The sequence below is a fragment of the Danio rerio genome, chromosome 1 (assembly GCF_052040795.2).
Source record: "Danio rerio strain M-AB ecotype USA chromosome 1, GRCz13ab, whole genome shotgun sequence".
Lineage (NCBI taxonomy): Eukaryota > Metazoa > Chordata > Actinopteri > Cypriniformes > Danionidae > Danio > Danio rerio.
In genome coordinates, this window is record NC_141021.1 from 1902501 (window position 1) to 1925091 (window position 22591).

General features: G+C 32.7%; 1 protein-coding gene across 13 annotated transcripts in view; it reads right to left on the bottom strand.

Annotated features, from left to right (window-relative positions):
* The window catches only part of runx1 (RUNX family transcription factor 1), a 212103-nt gene that overhangs the window by 29954 nt on the left and 159558 nt on the right, over nucleotides 1-22591 (bottom strand). For 9 of the 13 annotated variants that reach the window (XR_015475914.1, XR_015475911.1, XR_015475915.1 and 6 more), the window contains exons 1-3: nucleotides 13092-13412; nucleotides 6102-6358; nucleotides 2011-2167 (exon numbers count right to left, since the gene is read on the bottom strand). Coding sequence is in view for 4 of the 13 variants with exons in the window: in XM_087236319.1 (XP_087092445.1) it covers nucleotides 2011-2167; nucleotides 6102-6358; nucleotides 13092-13119 (442 nt within the window). In the remaining 9 variants the exon portion in view is untranslated. 13 annotated transcript variants of the gene reach the window in all.

A 22591-nucleotide genomic window follows, 5' to 3' on the forward strand; every position in this document is an offset into this window, starting at 1 on the left:
TGCCATTAAATAGTACATTTGCTGCAGTAAACAAAAGCTTGCAGTGCTTGCCCCGCCTCCAAGTTCTTCTGATTGGTCCACTGCTTGAGAACCAACACTGATGAGCAGTGCTTAGTGTAAAAACTTCTTTTAACTTGACACAGTCTCTTAAAGCTGACATGAAACAGAAGTTAAGATTGTACATCTAACTCGAACCGCCCCGAAATGAGAAAAAAATGTATGGCGGTGCATAATAAAACCAAAAACATGACACGCCCTGATAGCTCCACCCTAAATGACAGTTTTCTCCGCCCTAAAGGACTGATAGCTCCACCATAAAGGACTGATAGCTCCGCCCTAAATGGCAGATAGTTCTGCCCTAAAGGACTGATAGCTCCGCCCTAAATGGCAGATAGTTCTGCTCTAAAGGACTGATAGCTCCGCCCTAAATGACAGATAGCTCTGGCCTAAAAGACTGATAGCTCCGCCCTAAATTACAGATAGCTCTGCCCTAAAGGACTGACATCTCCTCCCTAAAAGACAGATAGCTCCGCCCTAAAGGACTGATAGCTCCGCCCTAAATGACAGATAGCTCTGGCCTAAAGGACTGATAGCTCCGCCCTAAATTACAGATAGCTCTGCCCTAAAGGACTGACAGCTCCTCCCTAAAAGACAGATAGCTCCGCCCTAAAGGACTGATAGCTCCGCCCTAAATGACAGTTTTCTCCGCCCTAAAAGACTGATAGCTTCGCCCTAAATGACAGATAGCTCCGCCCTAAATGACAGATAGCTCCGCCCTAAATGACAGATAGCTCTGCCCTAAATGACAAATAGCTCTGCTCTAAAGGACTGATAGCTCCGCCCTAAATGACAGACAGCTCTGCCCTAAAGGACTGATAGCTCCGCCCTAAATGACAGATAGCTCTGCCCTAAAGGACTGATAGCTCCGCCCTAAATGACAGATGGCTCTGCCCTAAAGGACTGATAGCTCCGCCCTAAATGACAGATAGCTCTGCCCTAAAAGACTGATAGCTCCGCCCTAAATGACAGATAGTCCTGCCCTAAAGGACTGATAGCCCCGCCCGAAATGACTGATAATCCAACCCTAAAGGACTGATAGCTCCGCCTTAAATGACTGATAACCCTACCCTAAATGACTGTTTTCCCCGCCCTAAATGACCAATAGTTCCACCATAAATGACTGATAGCTCTGCCCTAAAGGACTGATAGCTCCGCTCTAAATAGCAGATAGTTCTGCCCTAAATGACAGATAGCCCTGCCCTAAATGACTGATAGCTCTGCCCTAAAGGGCTGATACGTCCACCCTAAAGGACAGATAGCTCCGCCCGAAATGACTAATAGCTCTGCCCTAAAGGACTGATAGCTCCGCCCTAAAGGACTGATAGCCCCGCCCTAAAGGACTACTAGCTCCACTCTAAAGGGCTCATAGCCTTGCCCTAAAGGACTGTTAGCCCCCCCGTAATTTACTGATAGTCCCGCCCTAAATTACTGATAGCCCCTCCTAATAGGCATTCCATGTGACCAGAAGTAAAGAGAAGTCATTTCGAGGATTGAGGGATGCTTACGGTTTTTGCTTAAAGTTTATGAGGGCAATTTTTTTTTACAAAATAATAAAGTGCACAGACATTTAAAAGAGGCATTGCTGTATAAATATAAAATATACAAAGAGTAAATTTAGATTTCATGCAGACTATAAAGGATGCACTGCAACAGATGAAAGCATAGCAATCATGTTATACAAAAAAAAAGTAAGTAAAAGTAGCACATTGTACTTGAAAAATGCATTCTGTGTGTGAACGGCTAATTAGAATACTCATTAGCCAATCAGAATCAAGCATTGGACAGCTCGCTAGTATAAATGCATATAACCCAGCATGTGCACACACAGATACTGGCCTTAAATGAACTCTGTCACAGATCACTGGTGAATATATAGACCGTGTTTCCTTCTCTCGATGTGTATGTCTGGGCAGTAAGCGGAGATGTTTTTATGTAATTTCAGCATCTCACCTCGTCCGCTGCGGCCCACGAAACGCAGGTCGTTGAAACGAGCCACTTGGTTCTTGATGGCGGCTGTAGCGTTGCGGAGCTCAGCGGAGTAATTCTCATCATTTCCCGCCATCACTGTGACCAGTGTCCCGTCTGGGATATCACCAAGGGCAACCACCTGTCAATCAATAAATGAGGTCATCATAGTTGGTAAACACAGAGCGCAGTGAATGGGAGAACACAACAAAGCATTTCTTTACAATCCTATTTGCTGAAATAATGACAGAAAAACTCCAGGATGGTGTTATCAAGACTTTCAGAAAGAGGAAAACAAGTGTGAGACTGATAACGGCAGCCAGAAGAGAGAATCATGTCTGATTTGCTGTCCTGACCCAATACACACTGCATTAGACACAATTCACACCAGCGCTCATTCGTGTTTTGTAATTTGATGTAAAGATCATGTAATACACACATGAATACATATCAATGTTCATATATTAAAAACAATCTAAATATTAAAAACTTTCAAGGATTTAAGATGCTGATGACAGTCTTATAAAAAGAATCCATTAGATGCATCAATTATTATCAGCATTATTTATGCAACAAATCATTAATGGACAAAAATGTAGGTATGAAAGTAGAATGAATAATGAATAAGACATGAGCATTTATATGTATAATGAAAAAATCTTTGATGAGACAGATAGAGACAGAGTAGAATATTATTTAAATATGCAAATGTACATTTATTTGATCAAAAGGTGAAATATTATGGTAAAATATCATTTAAATATGCAAATGTGCATTTATTTGATCAGACAGACGGTGAAATATTACTGTATAATATAATTTAAATATGCAAATGTGCATTTATTTGATCAGACAGACGGTGAAGCATTACTGTAAAATATAATTTAAATATGCAAATGTGCATTTATTTGATCAGACAGACGGTGAAGTATTACTGTATAATATAATTAAAATATGTAAATTTACATTTATTTGATTCAGACAGACGGTGAAATATTACTGTAAATCATAATTTAAATATGCAAATGTGCATTAACTTGATCAGATATACGGTGAAATATTACTGTAAAATATCATTTAAATATGCAAATGTGCATTTATTTGATCAGACAGACGGTTAAAAATTACTGTAAAATATTAATTTAAATATGCAAATGTGCATTTATTTGATCAGACAGACGGTTAAATATTACTGTAAAATATCATTTAAATATGCAAATGTGCATTTATTTGATCAGACAGACGGTTAAATATTACTGTAAAATATCATTTAAATATGCAAATGTGCATTTATTTGATCAGACAGACGGTTAAATATTACTGTAAAATATAAGTTAAATATGCAAATGTACATTTATTTGATTAGACAAAAGGTGAAATATTACTGTAAAATATAATTTAAATATGCAAATGTACATTTATTTGATAGACAAACAGTGAAATATTACTGTAAAATATGATTTAAATATGCAAATGAACATTTATTTGATCAGACAGAAGGTGAAATATTACTGTAAAATATAATTTAAATATGCAAATGTGCATTTATTTGATCAGACAGACGGTGAATTATTACTGTACAATATAATTAAAATATGTAAATTTACATTTATTTGATTCAGACAGACGGTGAAATATTACTGTAAATCATAATTTAAATATGCAAATGTGCATTAACTTGATCAGATATACGGTGAAATATTACTGTAAAATATAATTTAAATATGCAAATGTGCATTTATTTGATCAGACAGACGGTTAAAAATTACTGTAAAATATTAATTTAAATATGCAAATGTGAATTTATTTGATCAGACAGACGGTTAAATATTACTGTAAAATATTATTTAAATATGCAAATGTGCATTTATTTGATCAGACAGACGGTTAAATATTACTGTAAAATATCATTTAAATATGCAAATGTGCATTTATTTGATCAGACAGATGGCTAAATATTACTGTAAAATATCATTTAAATATGCAAATGTGCATTTATTTGATCAGACAGACGGTTAAATATTACTGTAAAATATCATTTAAATATGCAAATGTGCATTTATTTGATCAGACAGACGGTTAAATATTATTGTAAAATATAATTTAAATATGCAAATGTACATTTATTTGATTAGACAAAAGGTGAAATATTACTGTAAAATATAATTTAAATATGCAAATGTACATTTATTTGATAGACAAACAGTGAAATATTACTGTAAAATATGATTTAAATATGCAAATGAACATTTATTTGATCAGACAGAAGGTGAAATATTACTGTAAAATATAATTTAAATATGCAAATTTACATTTATTTGATAGACTGCCCTATAGTAAAATATTACTGTAAAATATAATTTACATATGCAAATGTACATTTATTTAATCAGACAGACTGCCCTATAGTGAAATATTACTGCAAAATATTATTTAAATTACTTCTGACAGTTATGTGGCTTTATACGCTTGAAACCATGATATATTGAATGCGTAACGGTGATGCAGTGGGTACCACAATCGCCTCACAACAAAAAGGTCACTAGTTTGAGCCTCGGCTGGGTCAGTTAGCGTTTCTCTGTAAACTTGCATGTTCTCCCCGTGTTGGCGTAAGTTTGTGTGTGAATGGGTGTGTATGGATGTTTCCCAGTGATGGGTTGCAGCTGGAAGGGCATCAGTTGTGTAAAACATATGCTGGATAAGTTGGCGGTTCATTCCACGGTGGCAACCCCAGATTAATAAATGGACTGAAAAGAAAATGAATGAATGATATGTTGTATTTTCTAGATTCAATAATTAATATTTCAATTTTAAAATATCTTCAACATGACCTTTTGTAACATTGCAATTTTCTTAACTCTCATTGTAAGATTAATTAATCATAATCAAATAAAACACTCAAATTAAACCTTTAAACACTAAAAAAAGCTGGGTTCCACACAATGGATTTATGTTGGGACAACCTGAAAAATTAAGTTAACTTATTAGTTTGTACAAATTTAAGTGGACCGAAAACAATAACAAAAATAAGTTGTACCCCACAAAATACTCAGTAACTGTGTTGTTTTGGCTCATTTTAAATAACTAGTGTAAACAAACAACACGTTTTTGAGTGCAGCGTTTAAAATAATGACAATAATTGATATTTTTCTGCCATTTCATCATCATCCTCCTTGACTTTATTAAGCAGAGATACAATATATTCTGCCTTTATTATTAAGCAGACACTTTGGACAGACGCTGAAAGCCAAACAACATTCAAATCCTCTGTACTGTCCTGCGTCACGTCCACTTGTGCAATTATCTGCACATCTAAACTAAATGAGCAGCTGATTTGCATATTAACTGTAAATGTCAGCTCATTCTTCAGCTCTCCCTTACACACACACACACACACACACACACGGCTGGCTTTGACAACACTAAGTGCTTCACTTTTATGCCGTCATTTGCCAAATGTGGAAGAAGAAGAAGATGAAGAAAGATAATGCGGTCGGTCACATGTGACGAAAGGACATTAACAGCAATTACTGATGCTTCCCTACAAATCATTAGCTTGATTCATGCTGTGAGGATTAAAAAGGAGATGGTAAGATTTTAAAATGCCCTTCAACTTTAAAAGAACCCAAAAAATAGCATAAACGAATCAACTACAGTCAGTGTTATGTAAAAAATAATTGATCATGTGCCACAGAACTATTCGTTCATTCATTTTCTGTCCCTTTATTCATCAGGGGGTCACCACAGTGGAATGAACCGCCAACTATTCCAACATAAGTTTTAGCATTTGCCCTTCCAGCTGCAACCCAGTGCTGGGAAACACCCATACACACTCATTCATTCACACACACTCATACACTACGGCCAGTTTAGTTCATCAGTTCCCCTATAGCGCATGTGTTTGGACTGTGGGGGAAACCGGAGCACCCGGAGAAAACCCACAACAACACGAGGAGAACATGCAAACTCCAGACTGAAATGCCAACTGACCCAGCCGGGACTCAAACTAGCCTCTTGCTGTGACACTGAGCCACCAAGCTGCCCAAAAAGAATCCATATAAAACAGGTTCTGGTACCTTGAAGGCGATGGGCAGGGTCTTGTTGCAGCGCCAGTGTGTCGGCAGGACGGAGCAGAGGAAGTTCGGGCTGTCGGTGCGCACCAGTTCCCCTGGGTGGTCGGACAGTACTTCCACCATGCTGCGGTCTGCCATGCGCAGTTTGCCCACCAGAGCGGCGCCGGTGCTCTCCTGAGCCCCCAGAGGCAAACCCTCGCTCATCTTCCCCGAGCTCAGGGTGGTGGAGGGAGGCGTGAAGCGTCGCCCGGGCGCAGGTTCTGAAACACAGGCCAGTGTTAAAGTGAATTCAACAAGGTAAGGCAAGCTTACGAATAAAAGAGACAAGTAAAAAAAAATTAAGAAAATAAAAACAAATATTATTAAAAACAGATTAAAATGTGTTAAAACAGGAATAATAAGTGCTCACGTGGGTTTCCCCTGGCTTCCCGGTTTCTTCCCACTATCCAAAAACATGCAACTTAAGTTAATTGACTAATTTAAATCGCCACCATAGACATGCTCCTAGTGAGTAAATATCCCTTAAGAGCGATCACTATCTGTTCATTAACTACTACAGCAGGGGAATTCTCCAGATCTACCTGAACTCAAACTCCCCTCTCGCCTTGGAACAGGAGGGAGCCCCGGGCTTGAGGATCTTATGAGCTCTGGGCTCTCTCCCGGGACAGCATGCCAAACAAGCATTATAATCAATCATCAGCTAAGTGTCAACTCTTGAAATAATATAAGATATGAATAAATATGAGATATAATAAAAGAAGGAAAAAGAAAAGTGCTTTCGTTTGCTGAAGGCTGAGACAGAGAGACTGAGGAGAAGCTTCTTTCTGCTGGCGATACAGGGCAACACAGGGCTGACATGCTTTATTTTACAGACACTTACAGATGAATTTATGGGCATATATAGTTGAAGTCTAAATTGTTAGTCCTCTTGTGAATTTTTAAAAAATATTTCCCAAATTAAATTTTCACAGTATGTCTGATAATATTTTTTCTTCTGGAGAAAGTCTTAGTTGTATTATTTCGGCTAGAATAAAAGCAGTTTTTAATTGTTTTAAACACATTTTAAGGTCAATATTATTAGCCCCCTTAAGCAATATTTGTGTTCAATTGTCTCCAGAACAAACAACTGTTATACAACGACTTGCCTAATTACCCTAACTTTACCCTAATTAACCTAGTTAAGCCTTTCAATGTCACTTTAAGCTGTATAGAAGTGTCTTGAAGAATATCTAGTCTAATATTATTTACTGTCATCATGGCAAAGATAAAATAAATCAGCTATTAGAGATGAGCTATTAAAACTACTATGATTAAAAATGTGTTGAAAAATTGGGGAAAAAAATATAATATAAATCTAGTGTACTCCATACAGGTGAGTGGGCTTGACAAACCACCTGTAGGATGCACTCCTTGCTCTCTTATGCACTTTGTGAGAAACACTTCTGTTTTACACAAAATACGAAAGCTATTCATTAACACATTTTAAAAAACAATTTACTTTACGCTCTACTTTATTTCCAGACATTAGCAGCAGAAAACAAACAGAACAATACAAACCCAACAAAACACATTGAAAAAAATTCAGTTATGCCAACACTTCCTCAAATGTGCACATCAGTAAGCCTAGGTGTGGTCAGCAACATTAAAACACTATTCTGAGAATTCTCCAGTCGACAAATAAACTTATTCACCAAATTTCTCATCAAAGCAGGACATAATCAAACTCTTACCTTACAGAACGAATCACTAAATCACTGCATAATCTAAGTTTTTAAGTCGAATCCTCATACATTAATATGTTCTTTAATGCAATTTTCACATCTAATATTACTGTTTTACTTATAATACTTATAATTCTCATTCATTCACTCATTTTCCTTCAGTTAAGTACCTCATTTATCAGGGTCACCACAGCGGAATGAACCGCCAACTATTCCAGCATATGTTTTAAACAGTGTATGCACTTCCATCCGAAATCCCATCACTAGCGAACATCCATACACACATTCACACACACACACACACACACTCATACACTACAGCCAATTTAGTTGATCAATTCTTCTATAGCGCATGTGTTAAGACTGTGGGGGAAAGCGGAGGACCCGGAGTAAACCCACGCCAACACAGGGAGAACATGCAAACTCCCCACAGAAATGCCAATTGGTCCATTTGGGACTTGAATTAGAGACCTTCTTGCTGTGATGCGACAGTGCTAACCACCCACAAATAAACTTTCACATTTTGACATCTGAAGTATTACTGAATGCTGATATCAGGGCCTATATATATATATATATATATATATATATATATATATATATATATATATATATATATATATATATATATATATATATAGTTTTTGCATTGATGATTGTTTTATGTATTTGTTTACATTTATTATTTTATTTCATATCAAGAACACCCCCATAATCAAGAACAGATGCTGATTTACTATGCAGAATTACTACTCCTAGTAAAATGAGCTATTTGTTAAACTTTAACCGTATAAAGGTAAAAGAATATAGTAAATTTACTTTTATTTAGAACAATAAAAACACTTTGCCACAGTAAAAACACTGTAATGCATGAGCACTTTAGACATAATAAAAATGGGTTTGATTGTTGCATTGCTCTAATTATATCTTGTTAAAATTACTTTTCATTCAAATGAATTAGACTCTTCCAGCGATTTATTAATCATGAAAACAATGTAGAATACTCTAAAACACACTAAAAACTGTAGTAAAGGCAAGAAACAGCTTACAGTGTTACTTCTGCAAAACATATATATAAGATATTTCCAAAACATCCATTTTAATGCATAGATTTAATACTAAAACCAGGGTAAAATTGCAATATATGGCAACGTCTTGCATTGCTCAGCATTTTTCTATGCAAAATAATTAGAGCTAGTGAAATGAATGTTGTATTTAACAGTATTATTATATTAAAACATTATTATCTGACACTTTCAATCAATTTTTAATCACATTGGGTCAGAAAACTACTCAATCATAGTAAAAGCCAGAAAAAGCTTACAATGTTACATCTGCAAAACATATAATATTATTAATAAATGTATCTAATTTTAATGCATAGATTTAATACTAAAACAAGAGTAAATTTGCAGTCTCTGGCAACGTGTACACCATAATTTTCCTACTTATTATTATATTACAACATTATTATCTTACTTTCAATGCAATTTTCAATAAAATAATGACCAGAAAACATAACTCAATCATAGTAAAAGCAAAGAAAGCTGACATGTTACATCTGTTAAACATAAGACATTTCAAAAATATACATTTCAATGCATATAGCTAATACTAAAAAAAAGAGTAAATGTGCAATCTCTGGCAACGTCTTCTATTGCTCAGTAGTTTTCTATGCAAAATAATTAGTTCTAGTAAAATGAACGACGTATTCAACATTATTATCCTACTTATAATTATATTAGAACATTATTATCTTACTTTCCATGCAACTTTCAATCACATTGGGTAAAAAAAAACTACTCAACCGTAGTAAAAGCAAGAAAAAGCTGACAATGTTACATCTGCAAAACATAAATGTAATATTATTTTAAAAATATACATTTTAATGCATAGATCTAATACTAAAACAAGAGTAAATGTGCAATCTCTGGCAACGTCTTGCATTGGTCAGCAGTTTTTTATGCAAAATAATTAGTTCAAGTAAAATTATTGATGTATTCAACATTAACATCCTACTTATTATTATATTACAACATTATTATTTTATTTTTAATGCAATTTTCAATCACATTGGGTAAAAAAAAACTACCAAAATAATGCAAAACAATTTGTTCTAGTAAAATGAACGTTGTATACACCATAATTATCCTACTTATGATTATATTACAACATTATTATCTTACTTTCAATGAAATTTTCAATAAAATAATGACCAGAAAACACAACTCAATCATAGTAAAAGCAAAGAAAGCTGACATGTTACATCTGTTAAACATAAGACATTTCAAAAATATACATTTTAATGCATATAGCTAATACTAAAACAAGAGTAAATGTGCAATATCTGGCAACGTCTTCTATTGCTCAGTAGTTTTCTATGCAAAATAATTAGTTCTAATAAAATGAACGACGTATTCAACATTATTATCCTACTTATTACTACATTACAACATTATTTTTGTACTTTTAATGCAATTTTCAATTACATTGGGTCAAAAAAAAAACTACTCAACCGTAGTAAAAGCTTACATGTTACTTCTGTATTTTAATAGAGAGTTCCAGTGCTGACATAAGATTAAGTTAGGCATCAATGTCTCGCATTGCTCAGCAGTTTTCTACATATTCAGCATTATTATCTTACAATTTCAATGCAGTTTTACATTAAACTGGGCCAGAAAGCACCATTCAATCATAGTAAAATCCCAGCAGTGCTCTCCTTTTACAAGCTTTATTATTTCATTCACTTCACATCACTCTTTTAGCAGTATTGTCACTACTTCTCATGCTTAGCTATGCTCACAGCATGCTTTGGCTGTAGGAATCAGTTTTGCTCATGCACTACATTTTTAAGGATACTTTAACACTGCTGTTACCACGGTGGAGGACTTCCGTGCAGAGAAAAAAACAGGCAAAAGGAGCGTCAGACAGCGCAGCGGCCCGCGGTTATTCGGCCAACCACAATCGATGCCACATGAGTGCGGTTAAAACCCGTCTCCAAAACCTGCGCTCCCTCCAAACACACAGCCCAATATAAACACAACCACTACATCAGGCTAAAACTGGAGTTTGTTGATGGCTGGTTGGTGTGAGAGAGATGAGGTGTGGAAAAGCGCCAGACGTGCATTTGCAGAAATTCAGGAGCAACAGAAATATCACAACTATAATAATCACTCTTTTCAGGTGTGGCTGGAGAAAATCCTTTTGTTTAATTATTATTTGTATGACTGTTAGTTGTTTTTCTCTCTTTATTAAATGTCTAATTGCAAAAAGGTTTATGTTTGTATTTTAAATAAAAAAGTGCATCTACAAGTGAATGTCTGCTAAATTGTCTAATATTAAAAACATTTAGACTAAAAATCACTATTTTAGGAGAACACACTGTGAATAAATGGTGGGTTCAACACAAATACTTCAATTTGCTCTATTAAGTTAATTAATTTTTTATTTAATTTGGTTTTTTTTTAATGCATTGACTCAGCTTTTTTTTTTTGTTTATTGACATTATTATTATTATTATATACTGACCAAAAATTTCATAAGCTAATTTTTTTAATTGAATTTATTTACTTATTTATTTAATTTCATTTCTTGGAACTTGATCTTGCCAACTTTTTTGTTTATTGACATTATCATTATCATCATTTTGTTATTTTTCTGGCATTTTTATTATTACCCTATATATTTAGTGTATATTTTTTACATTTTTTTTTTTTTTTTTACAAATTTAAGTGGAATAAACAAAATAATTACCCCCCACCCCCCCAAAACAAAAAAAAAAATCAAGAATTGTGTTGCTTTAACTCATTTTAAATAAGTAGTCTGAACAAACGGCAGACTCAATTGAGTGCACAAAGACTTGAATAATAAAATAAAAAAATAGCTTATATAAAAAATAAGAATAATGTTAATTAACAAAACAGTTGACATAAGTTCAAGCTGCAAGAAATAGAAAAAACAGATAATTATTAAATATTAAATATACATACCACTTTAAATAATATTATATATATATATATATATATATATATATATATATATATATATATATATATATATATATATATATATATATATATATATATAAACACACACACATCTGTCCCAAAATCTGATGTTTTATTTTAAGTGTCTTACTAATAATCACTTCAGCTACATGTTTATTTAATGTACAAACTACTTCACATGTAATATAATATATGCATTCCAGGATGTTCTTTTGACCCGAATAAAACCAGTTTCTATAAAAAGGTTGAAATGTAATAGCCTATTGTATTTACGAAAATAAATAAATAAATAAAATTGATGAAAATATCATCTTTCATCCCAGTTCTGTTTCATGGTTTTCTTTTGTCGTGACAAGGCATTTTGTTTACACCATCCACACTGACCAAAATTCTTTAAAAAATATAATTAAATATCAGATGTTTATATTATACACATTATATATATATATCTTTTTTTCCCCTCAAATTTTAAGACAGTTTGAGATTATTTTGGTATTTTTAGTTTAGTTTTTAGTTATTCTTGAGGTCTTTTAGGGTTTGTAGATATATATAAAAAAAAAACTCACCAACAGTAATAAAAAATCACTCTTTTATTTCAGGAATTTGATTAAGTTTATCATGGAAAATATATACTTACATAATAAAATAATATACTTTTTTGTACTTTCATTATTTTATTTTGTAGTTTTCATTAATCTGCATTTTCTGAATAACACATTATATCTCTCCATCAGTTTCCATTGTATTACTCTTTTTAGTTAGTTAATGCATTTATTAATTCAATTTCCTCATTTCCAATTTTACTGCAATACTATTTTTGAACTACTTTCTTGATCAATCTGCATTTAATATTCTGGCATTTTCTGTGCAGTTCAATAACAGGCAAACAGAACTACACTTTTTAATGTACAAATCATGGCATCATTAATAAGGTTGAGGTTACAGGTTTTATTCTCTACACAGTTCAATAATAAGCAAACAATACTAAACTTACACTGACTTTTTTACGTAAACAGTTTTTTGATGAACATGAATGTCACATTAGCATCAATATAAAGGTAGAGGTTACAGGTTTAATTTTTTCTGCAGTTTAATCATACGCAAACAGAACTGATTTCAGCTTTTGACGTCGCATTATTAGGGTTGAGGTTACAGGTTTTCGTGATTAGTAACTGTAATAAACATTCAGACGTGATGAAACATGACGCGTAAAAATAGCCCCGTGAACGCGCGAGTGACTGTCCCGATCTGAGAAGCGCTCTTACCGTATTTGGCGTCCCAAAGAAAAACCATTTGGTATGTTTTTGTCTCCGTGAGTTTCGGGATGGGGATCCACAGCTCTTAACAACCCTGCTGTTCGGTGTGAAGTGGGCTGAACTCAGATCAGTTTTTACGCAGATGCTGTTCCTCTTTCAGCAGAAATCATCATCGGCCACGCGCGTATCCTTTAGAAAGTTAGAGCGCGCACCTGACGCAAACACTTTCGCTTTCTTTAACTGACTACAAAAGTACTAGCTGGGTTAAAAAGACTAAAAAAGAAGGACCAGTGAGAGAAAGTGCTGTTCCTGGATCAGATGATGCGCTGTGAATGAATCTCCGGCAGCGACGCGCTTTTACTGGCAATGGGCAGCGCAGGAACGCCATCCAGGACAGCCAATTTGCATACGCCAAACCCCTGGAGCGCTCTCATTGGATAGCGATGACAGACCTCGATGGGCTCGACCAATCAGAGGTCAGACCGAATTGGGGGGGAGAAACGGGTCTAAGCAGTCAATGGAATTCCTCGCGCGTGGTTGTTGCTAGAAGGGATACAGCTGCGGCTTGAAGTAGACGGGAATTATTTATCAAATAAATGAACTCAGCCATCCCAGTAATGTAAAACCAGCAATTATAACGAGTATTATTATTAAATTACCCATTAAATTGCATTTTTTTAACGTCCAAACCAGCACAGTAATGTAAAAACAGTGATTATTACAAAGTAATATTCCTATTATTTATTAAAATATCATTTAAAAGTATTTTATTAACGTCTTCACCAACCCCAGCCATCACAGTAATGTAAACCAGTAATTAAACAGAGTATTATTGGTGTTATTCATCAAATTACCCATTAAATTGTATTTTATTAATGTCTACCTCTTCCCCAACCCTAACAGTAATGTAAAAACATAATTATACAGAGAATTATTCATATTATATATTAAATTACCAATTATTTTTAAATTAATAATGTCTGCCTCTACCCTAACCCTCACAGTAATGTAAAAATAATAATTATTATAGTAAAGTGTCACTAAAATTAAGGTTTGCTGATGTTGATGAACAGCTGTATTCCTTCTAGATTTCTTCAGTCACTGTTTAATTTACGGCCAAACCTTTCAGAAATAAAGTAAATACACCAAATATTCTTAAAGTATAATCATTATTAATTATTTATGTTTATCATCTTTATTCAATTTGTGTATATTTAAAGTATTATCATATAAACATGTTTGGAAACAGTGTGCAGGATTGTGTTTGCTAATAGCTGATTGTTTTGTACCAGCAGATTTTGTTTTGTATTTTTTTATCAGAAGGAACATGATATCAGCAGAACAAGCAGAAAAGCTTCAAAACGCCAGCCTGTTCGTCTCACTGACGCAATGCTGATCATGCAAACCACAGTTCAGTAAACTAATATATATATACACATATTATTAATACAATAGGATAATAATAATAATAATAATACCAGAAAACTATGAAAAAATTATAACAATGACGATCATAAACAAAACAGCTAACACAAGATCAAGTTCCAAGAAATTAAAATAAATTAATTAATTAAATAGAAATTTATCTTATGGAATAAATAATAATATTAAGTGATAATATTAATAAAAAATAATAATAATATAATGATAATAATACTACTAATAAATAAATTAATTAATTCATTTTCTTTTTAGCTTAGTCCCTTTATTAATCTGGGGTCGCCACAGCGCTAAGAACCGCCAACTTATCCAGCACGTTTTTACGCAGCGGAACCCATCTTCCAGCTGCAACCCATCACTAGGAAACTAATGAATAAATAATAATTATAATAGTAATAATAATAATAATAAATGAAAATAATAATAATAATAATAATAATAATAATAAATAATAGTATTAATAAATGATAATATTAATAAATATATAAAAAATAATAATATAATGATAATAATACTACTAATAAAAATAATATTAGTAATAATAATACAAAATAATAATAATATAAAATACTAATAAGTACTACTAATAATAAATGATAATGATACTACTAATAAAATAATAATAGTAATTAATAATAATAATAATATATAAATAATACTAATAATAATAACTAAATAATAATAATAATGACAAAAAAGCTGACAATAAAATGAAAATGATAATAATAAAATAAAAAAATTAGCTCATAGAAAAAAATTAAATAATGTTAATAAAAAAAAGTTTAAGTTGCAAGAAATAGAAAAAAAACAGGTAATTAATAATTATTAAATATACATACCTATTTAAATTTTATATATATATATATATATATATATATATATATATATATATATATATATATATATATATATATATATATATATATAAAGAAGAACAAGTTCATGAAAATGAAAATAAGTAAATAAATAAATATAATGGAAAAATAATAATATTGATGATGTACCAATCTAAAATGAGCTTTGACAGAAGAATTCTCGCTGTGTTTTAATCTAAAACACTGAAAACAAGATGAAGTACTGGAGATCTAAGGGGCCAAAAGGGGGCAGCAGTCGATCTGCATGAGCAGTAGAATGAACAATATCAGCATCACACACTCACACACACACACACACAGGTACACACTTACTCACACACACACACACACACACACACACACACACACACACACACACACACACACACACACACACACACACACACACACACACACACACACACACACACACACACACACACACACACAAACACACACACACAGGTACAAACTCACTCACACATACAGGTACACACTCACACACACAGTTACACACTCACTCACACACACAGGTACACACTCACTTACACACATAGGTACACACTCACTCACGCACAATTCACAATCATTTACAGCAAAACAATCAGAATCAGTTCATCAGTAAAAATCATGCTTTAACATCTCACAAAACACTGGCAAACACAGCTCCAAACACACAACCACAGCACAAACCATCAGCTTCACACACATTCAGCGTCAAAATAAGACAATCACATTTCATAATCATCTCATGATAATAAAAGCTGAGTTATTAATGGAGAATTAACCATATAGTCTGTATTACATCCAGAGATGAGTAGGCATTTGGTAGAGTGAAGATAAGAGAGATTTTAAATGAGTATATCTGCACAGTCATTCATAACAATAACAGTAAGAACTGAAAGATCTGTTGAGCGTGATTCATGTGTGCAAACATTAAGAGCTGCTTCAGTGTTAATCTTCCTGAACATTAAATACAAAACACAATGCAGATGATGCAGATGATGTAAAGACGAGCATTGCTCTGATGGAAAGTTCTGTCTGTCGGGACTTCAGTCTATAATAAATATCTGAAGATTTTATTTTATTTCTTTGTTAAATAGAAATGGTCAAAAGAAAAAGGACTTTATAGTTATATTTTGTATTTATATTTTATATTTCTTCAGAAGAAAGCCATGTTTCTTCTAGTTTGGCTGGAATAAAAGCAGTTTTTATTATTCTTTAAGGTCAATAATATTAGCCCGCTTAAGATTTTTACATTATTAACAATTAAAATCTAATCATAGTGCTTAATACCATCCCTTTTCACAGCCCCTTTTCACAAGCACAAGCTCTGATGTGACCATACCATTAATCAAGGGACAAAGCTGAAGGAAAATTAATTAATTTATATATATATATATATATATATATATATATATATATATATATATATATATAATAAAACAATTGCAGATAATTAAATTGTAAATAAAAAAGATACAATCATTGGAATTGAAACAAAACTAATAATTCAGTGTTTAGATAAAATTATTACAAATCAATAAATAACAATGTAAGCTGTATATTATGAATATTAGCAACTGTACTTCTACCTAAGTTTAATTTTTATTACATATTACAATACTACAATTATACTGATTTGATTTACTGCTAGATATTTTTTTGTCAAATTTTATATTTATTAAATCAATTATTATAAAAAATATTATATGCGTATTATTGATGGCAACATATAAATATGCATATTAATGATATTGCAGATAATTATGAATATTGCAGGAATTTTAACCCTAATAATTCATCTTCTGAGGGGAAAAAAGGTGTTAAAATCATGAAAAAAAAACAATAAATAATAATTATGTAAGCAACAAATGATGAATATTAGTGATAGTTAATTCAGTGCACATGTTTTTATATTCAATAATTTTCTTTTTGGCTTGTTCCCTTTATTAATCTGGGGTCGGCACAGCGGAATGAACCGCCAACTTATCCAGCATATATTTTACACAGCAGATGCCCTTCCAGCTGCAACGCATCTCTGGGAAACATCCATACACTCCCATTCACACTCATACACGACGGACAATTTAGCTTACCCAATTCACCTGTACCGCATGTCTTTGGACTGTGGGGGAAACCGGAGCACCCGGAGGAAACCCACGCGAACACAGGGAGAACATGCAAACTCCACACAGAAACGCCAACTGACCCAGCTGAGGCTCGAACCAGCGACCTTCTTGCTGTGAGGCGACAGCACTACCTACTGCGCCACATTTTCATATATATATATATATGTATGTATATATATATATATATATATATATATATATATATATATATATATATAAAACAATATTATAATACTACTAATTATTAAAAGCAGCTATTACTTAGAAAGATATAATTATAAATATGCATATTCATATTTAATAACAGATATTTAACACAAGTTAAGCTAATAATAATATTTACATCGTGTATGTACTTCATTAGATATTTTAGCTTGTTTGTTTTCTGTTGATTTGATTTGCATCATGTAATTTGTGCATCTGTTTTGCATAATAATAACAGAATAATAATCATATATCTGAAAGCAAAAATCAATTTCAGGGAAAATAGCGTAACATGCACGCCAATCAGAAATGATTTTCCAGCTGGACGGCACCGCGGGTCCTGGAGGTGCAGGATATCTGGGTTTTGTGTTTTACTGATTTCCAGAAATCTGATCTCTGAAAGTTGAACAATCAATAGCGCTTGTAGTCGGCTATAAAATATATCGACAAGCTTTGCAGGCTTACAAATATCTGATCATGTTCAGGCCAGGCATACAGCAGAAAGAAGACGCTGAATAATACAACACAACTCCAGACCAGGCAGAACGCTAAATATCTGTAAATGAGCAGTTTTCAGTATTTTGTAAGCTGCATTATGAGATCTTGATCTTTCTTCCAATAACTTTTAACCTTGAAAAGCTGGAAAAAGTGCCTTTTATGGACATATTTAATAGTTTGCAGTGCTGTATTGTCTGAGTCGGTGTTGTATATTACGGTACAAATTTGTATAGTTTGCATTCACTTCTTACTGCTTTTTATATATTTATAATCCTATTTATAATATACATAATTATATTTATTGTCCTGTCTCTGTAAGTCTGTTGCACAGTAGAAGCTCTGTCACAAAAACAAATTCCTCGTATGTGCAAACATACCTGGCAATAAAGCTCTTTCTGATTCTGAAACACCTTGTAAATAAGTGCCAGTACATTTTCTGACTTATTTCTCTAGATATTATTCCTTATACATTATATTATTTCAAACTGCTACTAAAATCCATAAAAGTCACTATGTTAAACTGTTGAGTTGAATTTTTAATATTAAAAGTGGACAGAGCAGAGATCAACATCCCATAATGCAATAGGGTATATGCCGAGCTAGTGTTTTTCCCGTACTGATAAACTTCCGGTGACCTGTTATTGGGAACGTTTTTCCATTTTATACGGTTCCTTTTACAGCATCGATGTTGTAATGTCATTAAAATACTGTCAGTTAAATAAACTTTGGCATTAATTTGTTTGCTCAAGCGTAAAATGAGACTAAAAGGTGTACTCGCACGCGCCAGTCAGAATCGGCAGGCAAGCGCAGAAGCTCCATTGAATATACTGGGGTGAAATAAATGCTCATATTATGAAGACATGGCGGTGAATAATGTAATGTAATGCAGTGCTTCTTGTACAATCTGAGACCCACTTTATATCGGATATCACTCAGCCAGTGGAGATCGCTGATTTTTAAAGAAAATTGACCTTAAATGCGCCAATTTTTGCATGGGCATACAGTTTGCCGGAAGCGCTTAACCCAGGTTACTGGCAAATTAAAAGTCCTATTATAATGCTTCGGCATATACCCTATTCACAACCATAAATAAATACAGAAACTGTTCATTAACAGATATTCTTTATAGTGTAGAAATACATTTTATAAAGCAACCAACAAAATTAAGATTATAGTAGAAAAAATATAATAAATTAAATAGAAATCATATTGTGCATCATAGAAACAAATTTCATCCAGAAATCATGAGTACATTTTAGTTTGTTATGAATAAATTGCAAAAAATTCCGGTGCTGTTTTAGTGTTTTGAGATATTTCTGCAGCTTTTAAAAGGAGTATTATTTCTGTATTTGTATTTTTCTACTAATTCAATGTTTTTGTCATGTTTATTTATTATACGTCTATATTATTTTTATTAATTAAGTCAAATAATTATGTAATTTATTTAGTTTTTTAATTATATCAAATTTGTATCTTTATCTTAATACAGTTGAAATTTCATTGTAAATTTAAAATTTTACAAAAAAGTGAATTACATTTAACATTTGAACAGTTTTAGTTAGTTATTTAACAACTTTTACTACATATCATTTTATTACATCCACAAAACAAAAGTTTAAAATATTTCCATGGGAAATAAAGTAAGTTTTGTTATATACAAGTTATTTTATATCAGTTATTTATATAAGTATAAATATAAGCTTCTTTACATTTTAAATTTGAGCTTTATTTATAAAAGACTGACTGATATATTAAATTAAATATGACAATTTTCCCATTATATTTCTATAGTAATCCTTGCTTTTTATATACAGTTGAAGTCAGAATTATTAGCCCCTGTTTATTGTTTTCCCTAATTTCTATTTAACAGAGAGCAGATTTCTTCAACTCATTTCTAATCATAATAGTTTTAATAACTCATCTCTAATGGCTGATTTATTTTATCTTTGTCATGATGACAGTAAATAATATTAGACTAGATATTCTTCAAGACACTTCTATACAGCTTAAAGTGACATTAAGGGGCTTAACTAGGTTAATTAGGTTAACTAGGCAGGTTAGAGTAATTAGGCAAGTTATTGTATAATGATGGTTTGTTCTGGAGACTATCGAAACAAAAATAGCTTAAAGAGGCTAATAATATTGTCCTTAAAATGGTGTTTAAAAAATTAATAACTGCTTTTACTGTTGATGAAATTAAACAAATCAGACTTTCTCCAGAAGAAAAAATATTATCAGACATACTGTGAAAATTTCCTTGCTCTGTTAAACATCATTTGGGAAATATTTAAAAAAGAAAAATAAATGTCAAAGGGGAACGAATAATTCTGACCTCAATTGTACATGTTTAAAGACACACAAATGAGGAATATTTAATTATATTTATATATATAATTTTAGCTTTAGTGATATAACCCGAATAACAAATTGAATAAAAAAAATATTCGTATAATAATCTTAATAATATTTCTTAATATCAATTTATCTACAGTCTATTATATCAGAACGCAATCACAGCTTATTCTGATCACTAACAATTATTTGGTTAACACTAATAATAAGTGCTAACCAAATGAGAGATTTTACTCCTGATGGCGCGCACACACAATTCTATATACTTTACAAGCACTCCCCACTCCCTTTACCCAAACACAACCACAAAACCTAACCCAGTGGCAAATATTGAATATAAAAAGACTTATTAAATATGATTTTTAAGCATATATATATATATATATATATATATATATATATATATATATATATATATATATATATATATATATATATATATCGTCTATTTTCAAGAACACAAAAAGCGTGTTCTCATAAGCCAGCTTAGTACATTTATAGGTCATGCCAATGTCATTATACACATTTATCCTTGTAAACCACAAAAACAAGAACACACGCACACGATTGCTTGGCATGACGTATATTGATTAAAGCAAATACAAACAACACAACTGAGTATTTTGTAGAGTGAAATATGAAATGGTAAATATCATTCAATAAAATATCTTCATATTGTTAAGCATATACTCTCACCGGCCACTTTATTAGGTACACCTGTCCAACTGCTCGTTAATGCAAATTTTAATCAGTGTTAATCCATGTCAAAGCCTGAATCATCTCAGACTGGTTTCTTGAACATGACAATGAGTTCACTGTACTCAAATGGCCTCCACAGTCACCAGAGCTCAATCCAATAGAGCAGCTTTGGGATGTGGTGGAACGGGAGATTGGCATCATGGATGTGCAGCCGACAAATCTGCAGCAACTGTGTGATGCTATCATGACAATATGGAACAAAATCTCTGAGGAATATTTACAGTATCTTGTTGAATCTACGCCACGAAGGATTAAGGCAGTTCTGAAGGCAAAAAGGGTCCAACATTGTACTAATGAGGTGTACCTAATAAAGTGGCCAGTGAGTGTAGATGACATTTACACACACACAGAGGGAACAAAGGCACTTGAAGTAGTTTCTTCTTCATTTCCACAGCTCATCTTTCACAATTAAAAGTAATTAAAAGTTAAAAATATTTAAAAAGTAGACAAAACAATGACAGATGATTCACGAAGAAAGTGTGACACAACAGATGAAAAAGGCACTACGCAATATATATTACACAATATATATACCTATACAATATAAATGCAGCTTACCCATGCTTATATATTACCATTTTAACTGTTCAAAGCTATTAGTTACAAGTTAATTAGTTAAAGTAATTAGCAAGTTATGGTAACTAATAACTTTGCCGTTTTTAAATGTAATGCATTAATGTGCACTTTTTATAAAGCTGATTTAAAACAATAATAAAACTTAATAGCTCTATACCAATAAACTTGAATTGAATTGAATAGAGTTTTGGGTTTACCAAAGAGAGCGTTGCTGCTTCGGCCTTTCCTCATGAAGTACATGGCCCACGAGATCGGTCCGGACGCTTTAAACGGGCCCGGATTCATCTTTAAGACTCAATCCCGGATCTGCAACTAAGAAATACGGACCCCCAGGACCACCCGCTGCATTTATACCCTCGTCCCGCACCACCCTGCTGCATTTTACACAAAAAGAGTCATGACTAATATATCCATCAGTAACCATAGCCTCAGGAGACGGAGCATCTCTCTGCCCCGGGGCCATCTCAAACTCTCATTTCATTTAGATTCCCCTGATTTCCCCGTCTCCTGCATCTCTCCTTCAGCGCTGATGGAGTGAACATTGCTCAAATCATGCATGAGAGAGCAGAGGAAGAGTGCCGAGATCTGCCGTTTAATGGGCCGATCGCACTTAACAAACTTTTCTGTACTGAGAACGCAAGGCACAACACACTGCCTCTTTTGTTGACAAGAAAAGAAGGCAACACTTTGATTT